Source organism: Rhinatrema bivittatum, chromosome 17 (assembly GCF_901001135.1).
Source record: "Rhinatrema bivittatum chromosome 17, aRhiBiv1.1, whole genome shotgun sequence".
In the NCBI taxonomy this organism is placed as follows: domain Eukaryota; kingdom Metazoa; phylum Chordata; class Amphibia; order Gymnophiona; family Rhinatrematidae; genus Rhinatrema; species Rhinatrema bivittatum.
Window position 1 is genome coordinate 18,937,921 of NC_042631.1, and position 21,284 is coordinate 18,959,204.

At 42.6% G+C, this 21,284-nt stretch overlaps 1 protein-coding gene across 8 annotated transcripts in view; it reads right to left on the minus strand.

The window, feature by feature from the left end:
* The window catches only part of TEAD1 (TEA domain transcription factor 1), a 216,623-nt gene that overhangs the window by 25,155 nt on the left and 170,184 nt on the right, over positions 1-21,284 (minus strand). For 6 of the 8 annotated variants that reach the window (XM_029582126.1, XM_029582123.1, XM_029582125.1 and 3 more), the window contains 5 exons: positions 20,295-20,306; positions 17,348-17,482; positions 11,977-12,023; positions 11,008-11,069; positions 8,197-8,321 (listed from right to left, as the gene is read on the minus strand). In XM_029582126.1, coding sequence (XP_029437986.1) covers positions 8,197-8,321; positions 11,008-11,069; positions 11,977-12,023; positions 17,348-17,482; positions 20,295-20,306 — 381 coding nt within the window. The remainder of the gene's footprint in view (positions 1-8,196; positions 8,322-11,007; positions 11,070-11,976; positions 12,024-17,347; positions 17,483-20,294; positions 20,307-21,284) is intronic. The other 2 variants (XM_029582129.1, XM_029582130.1) reach the window with 1 other exon arrangement.

The window sequence follows — 21,284 nt, forward strand, 5'->3', positions numbered from 1 at the left end:
GTAGAATTACATGTGAAGATGTGAAATGCTTTTTAGGTGCATAACTTTTCTTTCATCGACCTAAACATTGCCCCCAGGAGCGCCTCTTTCTTTTTATTGCCTTCTTTTCTCAGAAAAGTCTGAAATGTCGCTTACAACAATGCAACGCATACATTATAGCATAATCACATAAAATACAATAAAATATCAATACAATACATCCCAAAAGAGGATTTTTGGATCCTTGCCCATCTAAGTGTGGGAATATTTGATATTTGGGAGTGAGGGTATTTCCCATCCTGTGCGTGACAGATGGGAATTTGGATAAGCGTAATATAAATAGCAGAATACCACAAATAACTTAACCCCGCCCCCCCACCAGCATTTCCACAGCACACCTTCAGCACAAAAGCCACTCAGCGGCCTGCTCCAGAGAGGCCAAACCATGTGGTTTGTCCCTTCGGAGTTGACCCAACCCCAGCACTGGGCCTGCTCTTCACCCTGCCAACATCACGACGGACAGGCGGGATAACAGTGTCCAGGGCCCAGAGAACAAAGGAAATGGAGAGATGTCAACCCTAAAAACAGGTGGTGTCTCCATCTATTGCATAGACTTTTAGCCTTTCAGAGAGCAGATTAAGATGGGTAAAACATTTTTTACCTGCATAGATCACTTTGAAAAAACGCACAGAAAAAGTACATTCAAGTTTAGAAAAGAAAAACCTATTGTGTTCATCAGGCTTTGTAACGACAGATGCAATACACTGTATACCCTGAAGATGGCTACACAGTACCTTCTTATGCCTTAAGCAGGCTAAATATTTGAAGAATGCAGCATAACCATGAAAGATGACCCTTGTCAAATATTACTAAGAAAAAAATTGTAATCCACTTAGGAATTCATAGAAACCAAGATAAATCACCCATGTCAAGTGACGCTAACTTATAAGTAGTAGCAGAATAAAGACAAATCGCTTTCATTAAAAACCTGAACGTATAAAAGAACTTTTATCTAAATTACGATCTTCTGCCTCCAGGCTCTCTCGCTTATATTTCCCTGAAATCAGGGAGGGCCGAATTTTGCAGACTGAAGAGCACTTGCTTGTGAACTTTCAAAACCTGCTCTGAAAAAAGTCAACTTTTACAGCCCCCCGCCCCCGGCACTCATTAAATCAACTGTTTTAACTTTTCAGCAACCTGTGCCTTCGGGACTGCACAGGGCTTCTGCTCCTCAGGAGGCAGCTAACCTTGGCGTAGGCCCCACCTTTCCGAGAACGTGCATTTCAAAAGGAAATAAAATTCAGAAGCCTTGCGTGCAGCGATATATATAATCTCTGCTGCAAACGTGCAGGGTTTCGTACCAACTATCTCCTGGAGCGCTGACTTGTAGAGCTGCAGCAATGGCTTACCTATCATAACCGTACATCTTAATTCACAGCCACCGGAGCAGGCGACACGTGCGCTGAACTGTGTCACCCAATGAGCCATGTAATAAAGCACGAGTGAAAAACATAAAAATGTATGCTGAGTTTTAGCCCAACCCTCTCTTTTCCTCTTACACTGAAAAATGAGTTAACTCTGGTTGCAATAAGCTAATTAATTAATTAATTTATTTATTTAACGTCTCTTATATACCGAAAGCCGTTCGCACATCGTATCGGTTCACAAAGAACAAAAAAACTTATGGGCAGCGCCCTTACAAATAACAGATAACAATACAAATAACCGGGGGAGGAGGCAATGCAAATTAATAGGTCAATAAATAGGGATGCAAATGCATTTGAAGTTAAAAAAAAAAAAAAAAAAAATGCATGTGAGCACAATAATTGTCCATGTGCAGGAAAAAAAAAAAAAAGCTCTTGGTCTTATTACACTGGCACATATAAACAATGCGTGCACTGAAAACCGAAAAGGCCAAAACTGACGACAGGAGAAAGGAAGAAAAGTAAGCAGTGGGAGGAGGATCAGGCCACAGCACCCATGGACTATCAACTGCAGAAATGTGAGTTAACTTTTATGTCATCTCTAACCCAGGATTTCAATTTCTAGCATTAAATAAAAAAAAAAAACATGAGTTAAGCCTCCAAGGCTTTAACGTACCTCCCTGCACTGGGGAATAGCAGCTAATGCCTTCATTAATATGGGATTTAACAAGGAGCAGTGCTAATTTGTCTGCACATTTCTTTTCGTGTGCTAAAACCCTTATTAAATTGCGAGTAAAGTTACGCGAACAAAACTGAATAAAAAAAACGTGCGTTCGGCGCAGTGCGCCTTATTACATCGGCACCTCTGTTACCAAGAGGGGCGTGCACTGTTCATTCCACCTCGAGGGAAGATCAGCAACTCAGATCCATTTCTTCTCTTATCCTACCCTAGCAATCACTTGCCCTCCCAGTCTGCAACACCTGCATAGCTTGTGAAAACTGCCTGGGGCAGGGGGAGCCCACCTTTAATTTATTATATTCCCACCCCCCCCCCCCCCACCCCCACCCCCTTCCTGCAACACCAGTAGCAGGCCCTGGCATGTGTGGGAAAACTGCTGCTGTCATCACCCTCAGTAGGAAGACTTGAGGCTTCAGCAGCATTGTCCCTTCACCCCAGACTTAAAAAAAAAATAAAAAATCAGTTTCAAGACTGGAATTTAAGTTAAAAAGATTAGGAAGGGAAGAAAGGCAGGTAAGATTTTGAGCAAGCAGAAAGTATCTAAAACTATTTCTAAAGGAGTAATCTTCATTAGATAAAGGTAGGTGTGGCAGGGCCTCCGGGTCTGGCCACTAGATGCCACTATCCCTGTATCCCTGTCCTTACAACACACTTACGGGCCCGATATAGTAAAATCGCGCACAAGACACTCTCCTGTGCGCGCGATACAGTAAATAAATTTATTTAAATTAGGCCCAGCAGTAAAAAGAGGCGCTAGGGACACTAGCGTGTCCCTAGCACCTCTTTTCGGACAGGAGCGGCGGCTGTCAGCGGGTTTGACAGATGACGCTCAATTTTGCCGGCGTCTGTTCGAGCCCGCTGACAGCCACGGGTTCGGAAACCGGACACCGGCAAAATTGAGCGTCCGCTTTTCAACCCGCGAGCCGATTTCAAATTTTTTTTTTTACTTTTTTTTTTAAAACTTTCGGGACCTCCGACTTAATATCATCAAGATATTAAGTCGGAGGGTGCACATAAAAGCAGTTTTTACTGCTTTTCTGTGCACTTTCCCGGTGCCTGGAGAAATTAGCGCCTACCTTTGGGTAGGCGCTAATTTCTGAAAGTAAAATGTGCGGCTTGGCTGCACATTTTGCTTTCTAAATCGCGCGGGAATACCTAATAGGGCCATCAACATGCATTTGCATGTTGATGGCCCTATTAGGATTGGGGCAGGGGGGTGTTGGACGCACGTTTTGGACGCGCTATTTACCCCTTATTCAGTTAAGGGGTAAAGCTAACGCGTCGAAAATGCGCTCCGATGGATACAGGGATAGTGGATAGAGATGCCACTATCCCTGTATCCATCGGAGTGCACTGTACTGTATCGGCCTGTTAGAGAGGGAGCCATCCATACCCTTCAGTCCCTCCCACCTGGAGGTTCTGACTGGATGTCTCAGTGCTATTTAGCCCGGCCGTTTTAACACTCAGGGGGTTCAGTAGGACAGAGCAGCTGCAGAGTAGAGATGTATTTTTTGTACACTCTGGTGTACAAAGGAGTTTATTTTAGAAGAGACACCTCACCGTGCACTCCCTGCCTGAGGGTCCTTCTTATAATTTACAGAGAGAGACATTTAAGCCTGATACCCCTTTGGGGTGAAGGGGCTCTCTTCAGGGGACCTCTGAGCCTACTCTACTCACTAGGTAGGCAAACACCAGTGATGGCTCCTGCTGCGAGAGACGGTAAGGACAGAGAAGATGTCCGGATTAAGACTAAAAAGCATTCTTTGGAACTACAGAGTAGTGGGGGAGGTTTCTGGATCCCCCTTCCCCACTGGGATTTCAGTGCAGTGAATAACCTGGTCCCCAGAGTTTTCCACTGAGAAATCACTTGCAGTAACAGCAGAGGAGAATGAGCAACCGAACCAAAGGAAGAAAGTAGAAAAGGGAGGAGATCCCACCCGGACTTCCACCCTAGGAATCAGGACAGGCTAAGGTATCCATGGAAAGAAGATATCTAAAGGTAGGAGTTTTGCAAAGCCTCCACTAGGATTCCCACAGTGCAGCTGCTGGGAGATTAAGCGCATTTAATAACCAGCATGGGCTCTACCCAGACGTCTGTAACAAGGACACCTACCCACACAGAAAGAAAACCCTGTAACTACAGTCAGACGTAGTTTGGACAAATGGACTTAAATGTAACTTTATGAGTCAGTAAACTTCACTTTACCACCCAGACCTGGTCCCGTCGTCTGACCACATGGGAAGCACATAAAGTACAGCACACACCCAGGTGACCTTCTTTCATCATCTGGGCCATAAGAGAGAGCTTTCCCCCATAAAGAGAGTCCCGTCCCCCCCCCCCCCCCGGGATTAAGTGAATGGTTAGCCAGAGCAGCCCCAGAATTTACTGATAAGATTGTGTTCCCCGGGGACACAACACACCACTAAGGGTTACATAAGTATCTGCTCACTGGCCCCCCCACAATGTTTCTACATTCCAAGCAGTAATATCTCCAGATCCTGATCTCTTAGCGAACCTAACCTAAGGGATTTTGCAAAATCAGGGCCATACCTATTGCACATTGCCAGTCTGACATCACAGCTCCCTATCTAAATTAAGGGGTGAAATTTAAACCAGGAGACACGCGGGTATGTCCGACCCGGCGTGCGCCGAGCGGGTTTTAAAAAGCCGCCTGTGTACGCGCCTACCTCCCGGTGAGCGCACAAGTGAGAAAGCCCCCCCCCCCAAAAAAAAGGGGGAAGGTAGGGGGCAGGGCATGGGTGATCCGGGACTTTGGCTGGGAAGCGACATGGACACTTAAGCAATGAAGTCTCCACCCCACTTAGAGAGAAAAAGGAGAGAAAAGTGGAGATTGTACTTGTTACTCAGAAGCTGTACTGATATACATTAGATTGCAAACTGTTTAATTTTCCTTCTATGCAAAATTTAACTATCAACCTCAGATAAAAAAAAAAAGCATCAAGAGTCCATTTCATCAACTACAAGATCCTCTAATCTGGATTTTGTCCTTCCCATCTCTGTATTTAGAATATGAGCAGTTTACATACATAGAAGTAGTTTTAAAAAAATATACTCTTTATTAATTGACTTAAATCCAGCAAAACTCAATATTAATTATGACTACGCTAAACATTTAAGAACATAAGATGCCATTCTGGGTCAGACCAAGAGTCCATCAAGCCTAGTATCCTGTGTCCAGTGGCAATCCAAGGCAATCTAAGTACCTGGCAAGTACCCAAACATTAAACAGATCCCAAGCTCCTATCCCTTATTGATTAATAGCAGCTTATGGACGTCTTTCTCTAGGAACTTATCCAAACCTTTTTTAAACCCTGCTACACTAACTGCCATAACCATATCCTCTAACAATGAATTCCAGAGCTTAACTATTTGTTTTAAATGAGCTACTTGCTAACTTCATGGAATGCCCCCAGTCCTATTATCTGAGAGAGTAAAAACCGATTTACATTAACCTGTTCAAAGTCCTTTCTTGATTTTGTAGATCTCTATCATATACCACCTCAGTCAACTCTTCTCCAAGCTGAACAACCCTAACCTCTTTAGCCTTTCCTCATAGAGGAGCCATTCCATGCCCCTTATTTTGGTCGCCCTTCTCAGCACTTTCTACAGTGCAACAACCATTTAAAATGCGATATTTGAAAGAACAAACACCACAAGGCATACCACATGTAAAATAAGCCTATATATTTTAATTAAATGGAATTTTAGTTTAAAAAAAACAAACCCTTTGACTACATTATGACTTTATATAAGTTATACATTCAGAGATGCACTTCTATTCAACCATCCCAAAATGTGGCCAAGTTGAAATGCTCCCTTATATTTCCACCTGCCACCATTCACATTAAAACATATATAATCAAAAACATGTAAACAAACTAACTAGAAAGTAAAAAAAGAGTCAATAAAACCCCCCAAAACATTAGAGACAAAAAAAATAAAAACCAGAGAACTGAAAAGTGCTGGAGTACTGATAAAACTAAAGACCCATAAAAATATTATTTCCCATCATAAGAAACAAAATATAAAGCATCACTTGGTATTCCTAATCTGTTTTAACTGGCCTCTGCTAGAACAACTTCACCAAAAACCTTCTTAAAAAGAGAGGCTTTCAATGCTTTTTAAAATAATGTGGAATCTGTCGTTGACCGCAGGTAATCACCAAGGGTGTTCCGAGACAGGGGGCCTGCAAAGGAAAACGCTAGGTGATACGCCTCTGCCAGATGGACAATTTGGACCGATGAAACCTCCAAAAAAGACCATGATTTGCAGAGCACAACGTGCGTGTGGGAACATACATGCATAAAATTACGCTAATCCAAGGCGCTATGGTACTGTTTAACAACTTATGAATCAACATGGCGATGTGGTGCTTGTCAGGCAACCAATGTAGAGCTCGAAGTACAGGGGCTTACATGAGCAGAAGGAATTGCTGTCTATAAGAATATTTGTGGCAGAATTCTGCACAATTTGTAAAGCTCTCAACGAAGTGTTAGGGAGTCCTGTACACAACAAATTACAATAATGAATCCTGGTAAGCAGGAACACCTGCAACACTGAGCAAAAAAATCATCATCAGCAAGCAGGAACTTTAACCTGTGTAGCACGTGAAACTTGGGGAAAGAGGCCCATACAAGAGCTCTCAAATGAGGTTTCACTGATGATTCAAGTCCAGGTCACCTGCTAAATTAGGAAAGTGTGAAAATAACAGTATTGTAGAACTTCAAACTCAAAGGCAAATGGGGCTTCAGCAGAGGGGAATCTACTCAAAATCAAGATTTTAGTTTTATCCAAATTGAGGGCTAATCAATTATCTGTTGGCCAAGATCTAGCAGATGACAGGCAGATAGTTAATAGTTTATGCATGGCATGCCAAGTCAATTTGGGTACAAAGATGACAGAGTAAATAAAAGACTTCCCACAAAAGAATGAGCAGGAAAACAAAAACTCCTGAGTAATCCTCAGTGAACAAGGAGAAGCAGACATATCAGCAAAATGTGTCATATCCTGTCACTGGGCCAGAAATCTGACTAGAGGCAATACTGAACATCCCGAGAACCCTGAAATCGTCGTATTTCTCATCTGCGTTTTGACATTATTTCCTTTTAAACACTCTGGTATTACTGCAGCAGCACATGGATGAATTGTCATGCCAATAAAGATTCATAAATCTAAATCTATACAGCCGTATATACCTTTCAACTTTTAACAAGAAGCTCCACACAAAATTAAAGGATCCTATTTTCTGGGGCGTGTGCGCATATTCACGGTCTGCATGGATCTGGAAAAAAAAAAAGCCACCCCCTCTCAGAGTCATCATAATCCCCCTGAAATGTCCTGAAAATTTGGTGTGGGCAGGATAACAAACTCAAAATTTATTAGTGGATGGGACATACACTCACAAACACACAGACATAGTAACCTCATAAGTCTTCTTTCATTTCGGAAAGTAACTAAACATGTTTTTTTCCTCCACTCAACAAAAAGGAGCTCCTAGTGTTCACTATCAGCAAATTATAAAATATTTTAAAAAAATTAACAGTCAAATGTTTGATTGATTTTGTTAACATACTGCACTGCTTGTTCTATTAAAGTAACATGTGGATCTCTTTTCACAAAAATATCCAAACACTGAGAAAGAAATTATTTAACCTCGCTATAACAATTCCTGGCATTTGATAGACATGTTCAGTATAAACTATGAGCAGAGTCTAATCTTGTAACAAAGCCCTCAAAATCAAACTAAAACGTTCTCATGAGCAAATACTCATTTAATAGAAATTTGTTTCCATAACAAGGTGCATCCTGTCAGATTGGAAGAAAGCTTTTTCTGTGATACCATAGCCACCAATACATATCACTGTTATTGATGGTAAGCTACCAATGGTTTCCTATAAAACCAAGGAAAGAAAATGGACACGTGGAAACCGAACCCCCAAAAGTAATTAAATTGAATAATTTGCGACAGGAAGCTTCGAAGGCCTACAAGAAAAATTATTAATGCATAAGAAGAATCTTTTGATAACACCTACTGAATCCGAGTCTCTTTGTTGTTCCAAGAAAGCTGAAAACTCAACCAGCCTAAGTTTGGTTGTTCCAATGGATCGACCTTGCCACGCGGGAACTGATGGAGCTGGAGCTGAAGCAGGCTCAAAACCTGTTAACAGATATGTTTGATTTATTTTGAAGGTAAACAATCTCTAAATTCCAATTCAAAAATGTTTACACAAGCTTATGGTCCATCAGAATTTTCCAAAAGAAGCTTGCTTAACAAAATTACCTGCAATTTAGAAAGTTAAAACAAAATCTTGGCTCTTTAATTTTGACCTCTAACCCATTTGCACATCCATTTGTTCCTTGATGGGTTCTATTTATTTCTCTTATCTTTTATTGGTTTTATGATGGGATGATAACTTTTTGGATTTCCTTGCTTTTAGTATTATTCTAGTTTAGGTTGCATGTGCATCAGTTCTTATGCTCTGCTTTTTTTGGGCTCAACTAAGTTGTATATTTCCTTTAGGTTTTAGATATCTAAAGCATGTAATTACTGCCTATCTAAAACCCAACCAAAATATAAAGCTTTGTTAAACCAAAATGATTGAAAAAGTAGAACATAAAGAGCATATACAAAATTAAAAGCTAAATCAGTACACTAAAAGCATGAACTCCAAAAAGTAACTGCATCAAAACAATAAAAGATCACAACAGAATTAAACAGAATTTTTGTACACAGAAATATTAAGACAGTTATAACAAATATTAATGACAGGTAATCACGACAATAAAACTACAAAATCATCCTAAATATGAGAAATTGAGAAATCAGGCCAGAGAGGATCCATTTTAGGTTAGATTCTCTTTGGCCAGTTTTCTCATCTATAATATTTAGTGTGTGTTTGTTTTTTGTATTATTACATGTCTGTTTTTAATATTTATTGTAACCTTTCAACAACATTTCTGCCAGGTTCTGCTGGAAGGGTGGTTCATAAATCTAAATAACCAAACATTAAATGTGGAACGCAAACCTGAGGTTGAGGATGTCAATGAACCACGACTGTTGAAAAAAAAAAAAAATAGAGTATGACAAAGAATAGGCCATTCTACATTCTCTCTCTCTTTCATACAATTCCTCTAGGCACCTGCCACTTGCCATCTCAGAGACTTTTATATCCTGTGTGCTAATTTGACTGAAACAGCAGCTGGGTATACTTCCTTAGGTGGTGCGAGCAGGAGAGAGGAAATTATGAATTTTTGTGGTTGGGAATAGTGTTTCCTGAATCTGATGCTAGTACAGACTCCCTGGCACACCAGCGACCTGCAGTCAGAGTAAGAACTGCTGATTATTTAACTACAGTAATGCAGCTTTTAAATAACCATGAGATAAATCAAGATCTAAATGCCTTTTTACTGTCTCTCCCTCAAAGGAGGAGAGAACAAGCTTTAGTGTAATGGCAATATTTTTTTTCCCCATGTTTTGTTACATTTATCATCCTCTACATCCAAGCCTGTTGATCTCTCTGGTTTACAACATTAAACATACATCATCTTACACATTTCACAAACAGTTACTTTTTTTTTTTTAAACTACTCTTTCCTATTTTCAATTGGTTTAAGTAACTTTGTAATTTTCTTACCCAAACCCAACCTCTTTCCACATTACTACAACAAATCACTATTTATACAGTTCTTGAGCTGTAGCAAAATGGCTGCTGGGTGATGAAGCACCATGGCCCAACCACAGACAGGCTCAGTGTCAAGAAGACTCCTCCCACTACTATCCCCCCACCCCCAGCCCTCAGCCGTCTAAGGGACTTGTGCATCAATCTAGGCAATCACCCTAGAAAAGGGGAAAAAGGTTTCGAAAAACAGATTACTGTGCAATACTGGCACCACCATCGTGGTCTTCGCTCACAGAACTCAGAAATGATAAAACGTACTGTAAAGTTGCTAATCTCACTCCATGTTACCTAGAGATTATAATCAGGTCCTGGTTGATTGACTATCATTATTCTTGTTGTCAAAATCTTTTTTTTTTTTTTTGGCCCGGCAGTTTCTTCTTCTTCTTTTGAACTTCCAGCTCAATAAGAACTGATCTCTGTTGGGGACCGGGCACCATGAGCCTTTAATTCACAACTCCCTGGCGGTCTCCCCTCCCCCTGTTTTAAGCTTTTCCCTCCCCCACCTCGTACAGTCACTGCATCAGCAACAGTCTTTGGGCTTAGGGACCACAAACCACGGCTACCAGCTGCAATCTGCTACCCGTGCACATTAAAGTCCAGCTAGTGGGTGTCAACAGCGAGCAATGGCCGAGATGTCTCGACTCCCAAAACAGCTGTGAACACCGCCTTCGCAGCATCCCCAGCCAGCCCCAAGCGGCAGAAGCTAGAGCTGAACTCAGGTTTCCGGCATGGCAAAGCATTAACACTGCCAGCCCTGAGGCAGCCCACCACAGTGTCTTAATATTTTACAAGGAAATGTACTTCCTGGGCCAGACTCCATTGCATAGGCGTCCTAAAATCATTGCTTAGCTGCAGACCCCAACTCATACATGCTGGAGCATAAGAGTACTGTTTAATATGAAGACAATAAGACTGAGCTTCCCAAACTTTAGTTATTCCAAAGCTGGTGGGTTTGGTTTTTTTTGCATATCTACAATAAATGTAAATGCAATAATAAATTAACATTTGCTAGGACTCAAATGTACACAAACATATCATACATATTCACTGTGGATATTTTGAAAACCTGACCGGCTGCTGCATCCCCAGGACAGATTTGGAAAGCCTTGCAATGAGACATTGCTTATGGAAATAATAATTTAAAAAAAAAAAGGCTAGCATTACCTGAAATAGGTGCAGTTATTGTTGGCTGGATAGGATAGGTTTGCTGAACGAATGGCTTTACACTGGGGGTGAAAAAAAAAAAGGAGGGGGGGAGAGTTTTGCAAACATGTGAGATATTTTCTGAAAACGATACATATTTATTCATCATCATGGCTGGAACAAAAAGATTACTTGTAATGCAAGAGAGGGGGTGCTCACTTAGAAGCCCCATTAACCCCCCTGCTGTCCTCTTATACATGCCCACCAATGCCTATTTGTCCACATGCATGCCCTCATCTCTAGCAACACTCAGACACAAATATGCATATATATATTTGCAATAATTTGATTGTAAGAGGGGACGTTCTAAAAATGTTATATTTCTGCCACTTCATGCAAGTTTCTTTTTCTTTTATGCTAAATATCTTGCGCATTTCTTCTTTTATGACAGCTGCTGTTTGGTAAAACGTAAATAAGTTTCCAACAGATCCTGACTGAATAGATCCTTATGCTACCCCAAACACCAAACTGATTTGTGGCCTTCCCTTCTGTGACTACAAAGGTTGCCAACACCGCGTCTTTTGCCTGCGCTGGATTTCCACATAGGCCTGGCTCCTATGGCGCTGAACTTTGAAGAAGGTGCCCCCAAAACTGGAAACTTCTCCCACTCTCCAGTCTCGGGGTGGAGGTGGGGAAGGAACCTGCCCTTCATCTTAAATCAGGCCCTGGTCTTCACCACAGCAGTTTCTCATGCACTCCAAACTCCTGCTTTAATTTGTGCAAAGATCATAAAATGACAACATATGAAACACAGACATAAAACAGAATACAATACACTCTCTTCCATCACCACAGGTATTTTTCCCCAAAATGACTGTTCCTTTATTTGCTTTACCATCCATCGTGGCACCCAGCATCTCACACATTTTACACCCCTCCCCCGTGAAATGCAAAGATATCTAAGCTACTTTCCTTTCTTTTCAGACTTACTCTTGTGAAGATCCAGGTTGCCCTGTCTGTATCATTCCCGGCCAGAACTAGGGAAACAAATCAGAAATGTCACTGCTGTATGTGCCATCTTCATTAACTATACCTTTGATTATATATTCACATGCATATACACACACAAAAATCATATTAAGAATTTTCTAACGTGAAGTACTGTCCCATGATTACACTTTGATTGTTTGATAAAATCTAATTATTTCTTCAAGGGCAACTGGGAAATCAGAAGACAAATTGGAACAAGTATGGGTTAGAGGGTGTATCGTACAACAGACGAACCAGCCTTCTGTTGTCAGAAACGGGAATATGAAAAACTAAGTTGAAAAACAAGGGGGGGAAAAAAAAAAAAAGATGCAGCTCTGTGGAACATGATACACATAATTCCTGGATATTCCTAGATTAACACAAAACTGCTGGACAACACTCGCTGGCAAGATTAGCCACTACACTCATTTTGCTACTGTACGTGACTTATGTTCACCCCGACTAGTAAAAAAAAAATAAAATTCTAAAGTTAGATTATTACACAAATAATCATTATTGTATACATTAAGGGATAATTTTCAAAGGGCCGTCTGTGGATAAAACAGCGTTTTATGCACAGAAGTGGTCTTCTAGAAAACTGCTTGCTCGATATGCAGGTAAACCTATAGGTCTTGTTCACGCCTAAGTTTACACAGACAGAGCTAAGGCATTCATGGGGGGGGGCACAGTCTGGATGCAAGTGCAGTCTTTGTAGGCACCTAAACATTCAGGGAAAATTTCATGCATAAACAGCCCCCCCCCCCCCCACACACACACAGCTGCCCCCCCCCCCCACACACACAGCTTGTGTGTGTGTGGGGGGGGCGGGGGGGCAGATTTTGAGGACAGGAAAATTTCCAAAGGAGCCTTAGGAGTGGAAGTGTAACTTATGAGGTAGATCTTTAAAAAGTACGCCGGATTTTATAAGATACGCACGTAGCCGCGCGAATCTTATAAAATCCGGGGTTGGCGTGCGCAAGGCTGCCCAAAATCGGCAGCCTGTGCGCGCCGAGCCGCACAGCCTGCCTCCGTTCCCTCCGAGGCCGCTCCAAAATCGGAGCGGCCTCGGAGGGAACGTTCCTTCCGTGCCCCCCCACCTTCTCCTCCCTTCCCCTACCTAATCCACCTCCCGGCCCTACCTAAATCCCCCCCCCCCACCTTTGTTGGGCAAGTTACGCCTCTAGGACTGCACTCCCGGCCCGCCCCCGAACCGTCACCACGCCCCCTCCCGCCCCTTTTACGAAGTCCCAGGACATAGGCGCGCCGGCGTGCAGGGCTTTTAAAATCTAGCCCTATGTGCGTATTTGCAGCATGAGCTCTGCAGGATGTTTAAAAATTACCCTCTGCGGGGGTAATTTTGGACTAGCCCGCGTGGTCTGCAAAGCTGCTCGGGCACTTTTAGCACGGGTATATTTCTGCCAGTTTTTAAAAGGAAAACATTGTGCCCACTTTTCCTTTGAAAACTAGCAAATGAATTCCCCGTCTGCGCTGGGGGAGGAACATGTGCACATTTAAACATCCCATGCATGCATCCCATTTACCTCCCCCCAACCTGAAACTCGTCTATGGGGGAGGCCTCTTTTTCCTGTGGGGTGCAGGCGTGTACTCCTAGCTGAGCAGTGGAAGGCAATCTTCAGTCAGGGCCATTTTACCCGGATAAATGGCTTTGAAAGTGAATCCTTTGCACAATATTACAACCAAAGATTAAAGCCAAACCCTGGTGCTTTTCTGACCTCCTTCCCCTCCCCCCTATATAAAAAAAAAATCTGGCAATTGAGTTGTTTTGAGGGGGGGGGAGGGTAAGGGGTAGTCCTGATGTATTTTACCCCCATGTTTACGTAACCCTTGCTTCAGGCAAGAGGCTGCTCATCGTGCAGGGCCTCCTCCGATCAGAAAGTTACTGCAGCACGCCGACGCTGCACACCACATTCATTTTCACCAATCGCTGCTGTGCACAGCATGGCATGCACCCACCCTTCCACAACCAGCCAGGCCTCGGTTTTACAATTTACGGCTTTCTTCCTTCAAAAGTGGGAAGCAGGAAATGACCAGCTTCTAAAACTGATCATTTTTCTTTAAAAATCGGGTTAGCGTCATTTTTGCGTCGTCAAAACACGATGGTATGTCAAATCCGGAGGCAAAGATTTTTTTTTTTGACGTCCAAAAAAAAACAAACCCCGAAAAACCTCACAAGCTAAGCATAGCCGGTCATAACAGTGCATACTGGGTGACTATTTTCATAATGGCCCACCACTATGTCAAGTTTCTGAAGCAGGAGATGAAAGCCGCAAGGAAGCACGTGCACCGTGCAATTTTTCATTCATTCTAATTAGGATGACATTCCACAAATACTGAGCAGAGATGCTTCTTCCAAAACGGACTGGCAAACCTGCTGAGGCGGGCTTTAAACGAGGATCACCGGAAACCGGGGAAATGGACAGCAGCAACACTGCAGAGGGAGGGGGGGGGGGGGGGGAACAGGCACCATCAGGAAAGAGAGAAGGGGCGGCAGCAGAAAGGGGAGAGCAAGACAGTAGGGGATGTGAATCGTTTTTCTGACGATTGAAAATATCGGAAGATATTTTCAAACTTGTCAGAATTCGGGGGGCCCCCCCGACCCCGATAGGAAAACCCCATGAAATTTTTCGTGGGGTTCTCTTATCGTTTTGAGGGGGGGGGGGGGGGCAGGAAGAAAGGGCACTTAAAAATAAACCCCAAACCCACCCAGACCCTTTAAATTTAATCCTTTTGCGCCATCCTGTGCTCCTACCATGTGACAGGGGCCGGCCAATGGCATGGATACCCTGTCACATGCTAAGGGCAAAGGGCAATCAGCGCCATTTTGATTAGTGGCGGCCGATGGCCCAAGCGCGGGAGATCGCTCCCGGGACCCCCGCTGGACCACCAGGTACTTTAAAAATTTTTGGGGGGAAGGAGGGAGATGCGAAAGGATTAAATTTAAAGGGTCGGGGTGTTTTGTTTTTTTTTTCGGCACAACACAGCCAATTAAAACGGGTAAGAATCGCGGGAATGAAGATTTCCCGCGGTTTTTACCTGAAATCGGTACCGGAAACTAGTCCAGTACAGATTCACATCCCTACAAGACAGCATCACAGGTGACATCGGGAGGAAGAGAGGGGGATAACATCAGGTAAAAGAGACGGAGGGACAGAACCAGTTGAGAAGATGCGGCATGGGTCGGGTAGGTGGGATTCCAGCGGACAAAGGAGGAGCTTTAGAAGAAACAGCAGGACACATGGCAGAGGAATAGACACCGGTCATTTTTCAAAGGAGAGGATTTACATGCAACTAGGAAAACCGAAAGTGGGCAAGGACGTGGAGCCAGATGGGGCACATCCTAGGATATTAAAGGAGCTTAGAGAAGTTCTGCAAGCTCTGCCGATGGTTCTTATCGATCACTGCCAGCAGAGAGGAAGGGTTCCAGAGTAGTGAAGACGTGCAGACACTCCCCCTTCCCATGTGGAAACAGGGAAGCAGCCGATTAACAGGACAATCGCTCTGATCACTAGGACGATAAATTAATAAAGGGAAGGACAGTGGAATATCTTGAATCCCGGCAGGTTATAGGATTCAAGCCAGCATGGTTTCTGCCAGAGGAAGGTCGGGTCAAACAAACATGATCCAACTGCTTTGACTTGGTAAGCAGAGAATTAGAACTGGGGCATGTACTGGAAATGGTACATTTAAGAGCCAAGGCTTTTGACGCACAAATAAGCTGGGCAGGTTAGGGGTGGGACTTAAGAGCAGTAAACTGGATTCAAATTTGGATGATAGGCGGACTGGCGCGGTGATAGCGCCGAACACTGTTGTGCGGAAAGTTCCGGGCTCAATCCCTGAACTGCTGCCTGGGTCAACCTGGGGTTGACCCAGGGGGTGGGAGGAGGGTGTCATGCTCAACACACACACACAACTCATGGCCGGACTTGGGATCAATGATTGCAGGGTTCTGGAAGGCGCCTTAGTGCATGTCTCAGGACCATCACTGCAATGACCACACTAGATGCACATTCCCCAAGTGCTTGTGAATGAAAGATAACGATGCCAGGATTCCAGCCCTGGCTCCGATTGGCAGGTAAGATTTGTCTTTCTGCAGATCAAACGAAGATGTAAAATAGAGTGGATGCTCTAGATGGAGTTTAAAAAAAAGAAAATAAATGCGGTGCAATAGAAAAAAAAACTTGAGAAACTGTTTAGGGTATGGCAACTAAGATTTAATATGCAGACATGCAGAAATTAAAGAGCACTGCGAATGAAGGGGTGAGATACAGTACAAGGTCCATTATCCACTTACTCAGCTAACCACAAAACTCAACTAACTGGCATCTAGCAGCCAAGGTTTAAACGGAATGCTAATCAACACTAGGGAGCACAGAAGCTTTCCCTCTGTTTAGCTCTGTCCCCTGCAGATTCATGAGCTTAAAGCAAGGGACTCGCCGATAACCAGCATGTATGCGAGTAACCAACATGTGCCACTCTCCAAGCAGGCTTGACAATGGTACTCATGTGCACTCATCAGAAATATCAGCGTGATCATATTTGATGATTTCAGAGTAGAAAAACTGTGCGACAAGGCAGCGGTAAGAATTAGAAGAATGCTAGGTTGCACAGGAAAAGTCATTACTAGCAGGAAAAAAAAAAAGGAAGGTGATCAAATCTCTGTACAGGCCACTGGTGAGACTTCAACTAAAATACTGTGCCCCATTTTGAAGGCCATAATTGCAAAAAGATATAGACAGAAGTAGTCCGGAAAAGGTCTACTAAAATGTTATAGAATCTGTAGCATGCGTCTTGAAAAGCAAGGTACATGTTACCTAATCACGTATAACTTAGAAGAGAGGAGCAGGAAGAGGGGGAATATTAGAGATATTCAAATATTTCAATCAAATGTTTCCCAAGAAGCATTTTCCAGTTGAAAGGAAGTTCTGGAAGACGTCATTACCTGCGGCTCAAAATGGGTAGCTTCAGAGTTAACAAGGAAATATTTCTTCACAGAAAGGGTAGGTGCCACATACAACAGCCTCACAGTAAGAGCCAAAACAGTAACAGGATTTATGGGATTAACACGGATGATCCTTCGCCACAAGGACACGAAGGTAAAGCACGCGACAGGATAAGTTCTGAGGCACCCTAAGTGGACCTTGCAGCCTTAAACAGTTCTGTTTCTAGAGGAACATCTGGCAGTTCATCTGGAACGTCACCATCGCATACCAGCAAGATAACGCCCGCAGGCTGCCTTCTTTAATGGACTGCAAATATTTGCATCAGATCTGCTTGGTTTATGATACAGAATTGAGCTCGATGAGTGACTTACCCCAGGTGCCGCAGGAAACGTTGGGCGTGGGATGCCCGGCAGGCCCAGCTTGTTGTGAATTGCAGTGGCTGATACTATCTGGGCGGATGACATAGCCGCCATGTGCTGGAGCGCTTTGTCCTTCGCCGTTTGATCCTTCAAAGTGACAAGTACACTCAGTCTTAATGAATGCACTAGAATGAAAAATCCTACCATGTGCAGCTACAAGCACAGCTACCAAAAAAAAAAAAAAAAAATACAAAACAAACTTAAAAAGCTTCAGTTGCTGAGAAGCAAACATGCAGATATATTTATGCTGGAGGCCAAAATGCATTTCCATTAGCCTTACCTATACACGGAAAAGTGCTCAGAAGAAAATTGATTTTAATTACCTATGTCTATTTATTCTTTCACACAATCACATTTTTAACCTGTTTCTCTTCGTAAGAAATTTAAAAAGTGATGAATAAAAATGGAAAAAGCATTCAAGCTACTAGAAATGTCTTTTCTCTTATTGTCGATACTGAACACTTAAAGGCAAACATGACAATGTGTTAGACTAGTACTAATAATCATTTTATATAATGTATATTTACTGCAGCTTCAAGGCTATTTTTTTTTTTTTATCGCATAAAAACTATTATCCATCTTGCACCTCTCCCGAAGGGAAGGGGAGTGTGGGGGTCAACCACACAGTATGGGATAAGAATGCTTCTCCAAAGCAGAAGAGCATTCTGCACATTACGGATCATATGCAATGCTCTGGGCCTGCACCTGATTATATTAACCTGGTTATCCCTGGTCATTGTTCTTTGATGCTCTTTCCATTAAAAAAAAAAAAGATTTCTCCACTATTTTTTCAGCCCTGAAAACTGACTTCAAAGCCTTTTGTACTTACAGAGGACAATTTTTCAAAGCCATTTCCATGCATAAAACAAGTGTTTTGTGCCCAGAAAGAGGGTCTTTGAAAATTGCCTTCCTTATCTGCATGTTAAAGTAAGCACATGGTGCTAAGACAGGCACTCTTTTATGCATTTGGGGAGGGGGGGGGGGGGGGAGAAGTCTGAGTGGGGGTTAGCACTCAAACACTATTTTGCTGGATAAAGTCCCCGCACAAATAACAGGAGCAGGTCTGTGTGCGTACTTTTTCCGATTCAAATTTTCAAAGGGTACTTATCTTTGAAAACTGATGTAAAATCTGCGAGTAAAAAAAAAACTTTCATACTTCTGGGCAGAGTTTGAAAGCTGCCTTCATGGAGGCTGAAGGAGACTCTCCTTAAAGCAAAGGCCTCCCAATGTTTGTTTTTTTTATTTATTTATTTTGTACGCTTTGAATTTAATTCAAAAGTGCTCCATATTTCAGGTACAGCTCTTGTGATCTTGGTCATTGCCGGTAATGGGCTCAACTTCGAGGCAGCCATGTTTATTTGAGAAATCTGAAGCGCCAAATTTCATGTCCTCGTATGGACTGTGACCAACCATCTCGGTGTGCCTTCTGCAGGGATGAGTGGGAGGAAGCACCAGCTCATCCCAGTTCACCCTCAACACACACACACTCAACTTGACTAACACGAATGGGACAGCACGTCGCCAAGACCTGACAAAGGAACCTAACACGATTACAATACTTAGCAAGTTTCGTAAACTATTTCTTTTCTTAGAAAATAGCAAGAGACATCCAAAACGTTCAACTTCTAAACTGCAACAAATAGTTTGTTTGCAGAATCCTTGCTCCCTGTGTCAGACATACAAGCACGCTCCGAGCTCTGACATTTACAATGCGTCATGGAAGGCGTGAGACTCGGCAACAAGAAGATGGCGGCTTCTTTTCTGTCTGTATGTCACTGCCTGTAATATTCTTTTTATATAAAACACAGAAGATATAGCAGGATAACAAAAAAAAAAGAAAAGACTAAAAGGGAAGAAAATAAAAAGGACCCTTTCCCCAAAACATATTTACATATGTTCATTACAGACAACGAAACTACAGAAAGGGCTCCCAGTGGATATAGTTCTGGTCTCGGCACTTAGTAGAATTTTTCTTTGGACAATTGACTAAGCTGGGACCTTATGAAATCACGACACCATAACACAAAGGTGACTGGAAGCGCTGGTCAAAGCTCAGAGCTCACTCACACTCCAGGGATCCGCTGCGGATTAGAATGCAGGGCAGGAGTTCAAACCTAGCATCCTTAAGAGAGCCTTCCAACTTGGGAGGACGCCAACTGCTGGAGTTGGGGTTCTTACGGGCATCAGTCTGGGACCCTAAGTTCAGGGCAATAGGTTTAAGGAAAGGGGTGTGAGAGGGAATCATACTCCCCTCTGAAATGTTTTTTCTGACCTAGAGCGATCATTTGGCCAGGCTTCATGGAATCTATACTGCTGGCTTGAGCAATGAAAAATTCATGCACTCCGACTGTACTGCTTTCAACTATATTTTGGGCACTATAGATGTATAATATATGTCTGCGAAAAAGCAAAACTAAAGGGGGGGAAAAAAAGGGAGGGCTAGTCATTTACTATGCCTCTTTACCAAAAAATATATTTAAAATACTTTTTAACCAAGGCTATGCTCTTGGACTTTTGCAAGTAAAATCTGAATTAAGCAAATAAATTAATATTCTCCCATTACCATATGGCAATGAGAGCAGTAAATTAATATTAATTTATGCTAAAACAGCATTGCATGGTGAACAAACAAAAGCAGAAATCAGCAAATTCATTAATATAAGCAAATTGGCAAGCATGCTGGCAAGGTATACATGCTCTTATCTATAGTCTCATTCAGAGAAGATAATATATATTTATACACAGTCTTAGACATGTGCAATTTCTTCCTTTTATGTTGCCTCTTAAGACTGGCAAAGGCTGAAACACAGTGAAAGCTCGCCAAACAATCTGCCAAGCATAGCTAAAAAAAAACAAAAAAACAAAAAACCAAAATAGTCTGTTTAGTCAAAATACTTACCATGTTTGTTACCTGGATACAACAACAAACAGTTTATTAAAGTGTTTGTGTACAAGAGTAAATCTAAGTAAAAAATCAGTATGGTCATGAATGACAAATTAAGAGCAATTTGCCAAGAATTGCTCGGCATATAAACACATAGCTAAGTTTTTCTCAGAGGCTGATTCATTGGGGGAGGGGGGGGGGGAGGGGATTAAGCAGAAAGGAGTCAAGCCTTGTATGGTTTCCTGGATTTTTTTTTTTTATGCACATGGACCATGGACGCAGACTGGACGTGCAATGCGAAAACAAGTCTACGCAGAGATATATGTCAGTGCTCAGATGGAATGCCAACATGTGCATTAATGTCTGGAAATCCGACATGAGGATGAGGAAGCTGTAACTATTTGCTTACTGACATGATCACCCGGCAACTTTGAATTTACATGAACCTATTAAACGTGAATTCCAAATCAAATGACACGGACTATTTCTCGACTCCTCTTACTAGGAGGAATGTGTCACAGCACTGTGCTTTTTCCTTCTGTTTCCGACTGTCCTCTTCCTATCTGGTAGAAAACAATCACAAATGAGAAACGGCAGGAAACTGAAGCACGGGGTTCCGGACCGCAAGAGCCACGAACGAGCCTAGTTTCAGGGATGTGCGCAAGGCAAATAATTCTGAGGAATATCCACGCGCCTGGGTCCAAGAGCCCGCGTGAATCTGCACAGAAAAAAAAAAGCACAGCAATTTGCAGCCCTCAAGGACCAGCGCTGAGAAACCCTGAACTATTTTATTTATTTGGATTTTTCACTTGCCCTTCTGAATAAGAAAATTCACCCAAAGCTGTTTTCAGTGCATTAGAAGTAGCAGCGTAGGAGCAAGGTCATTTGCAGCTTTACAAATAGCAAGGAGTATAACAAATTAGAATGGCAGCAGGATTCACAGTTTAATTTAGTATATAAAGGTGTACCTAGGAGCCTTTTAAATAACCTGGAAAATATGGCAAA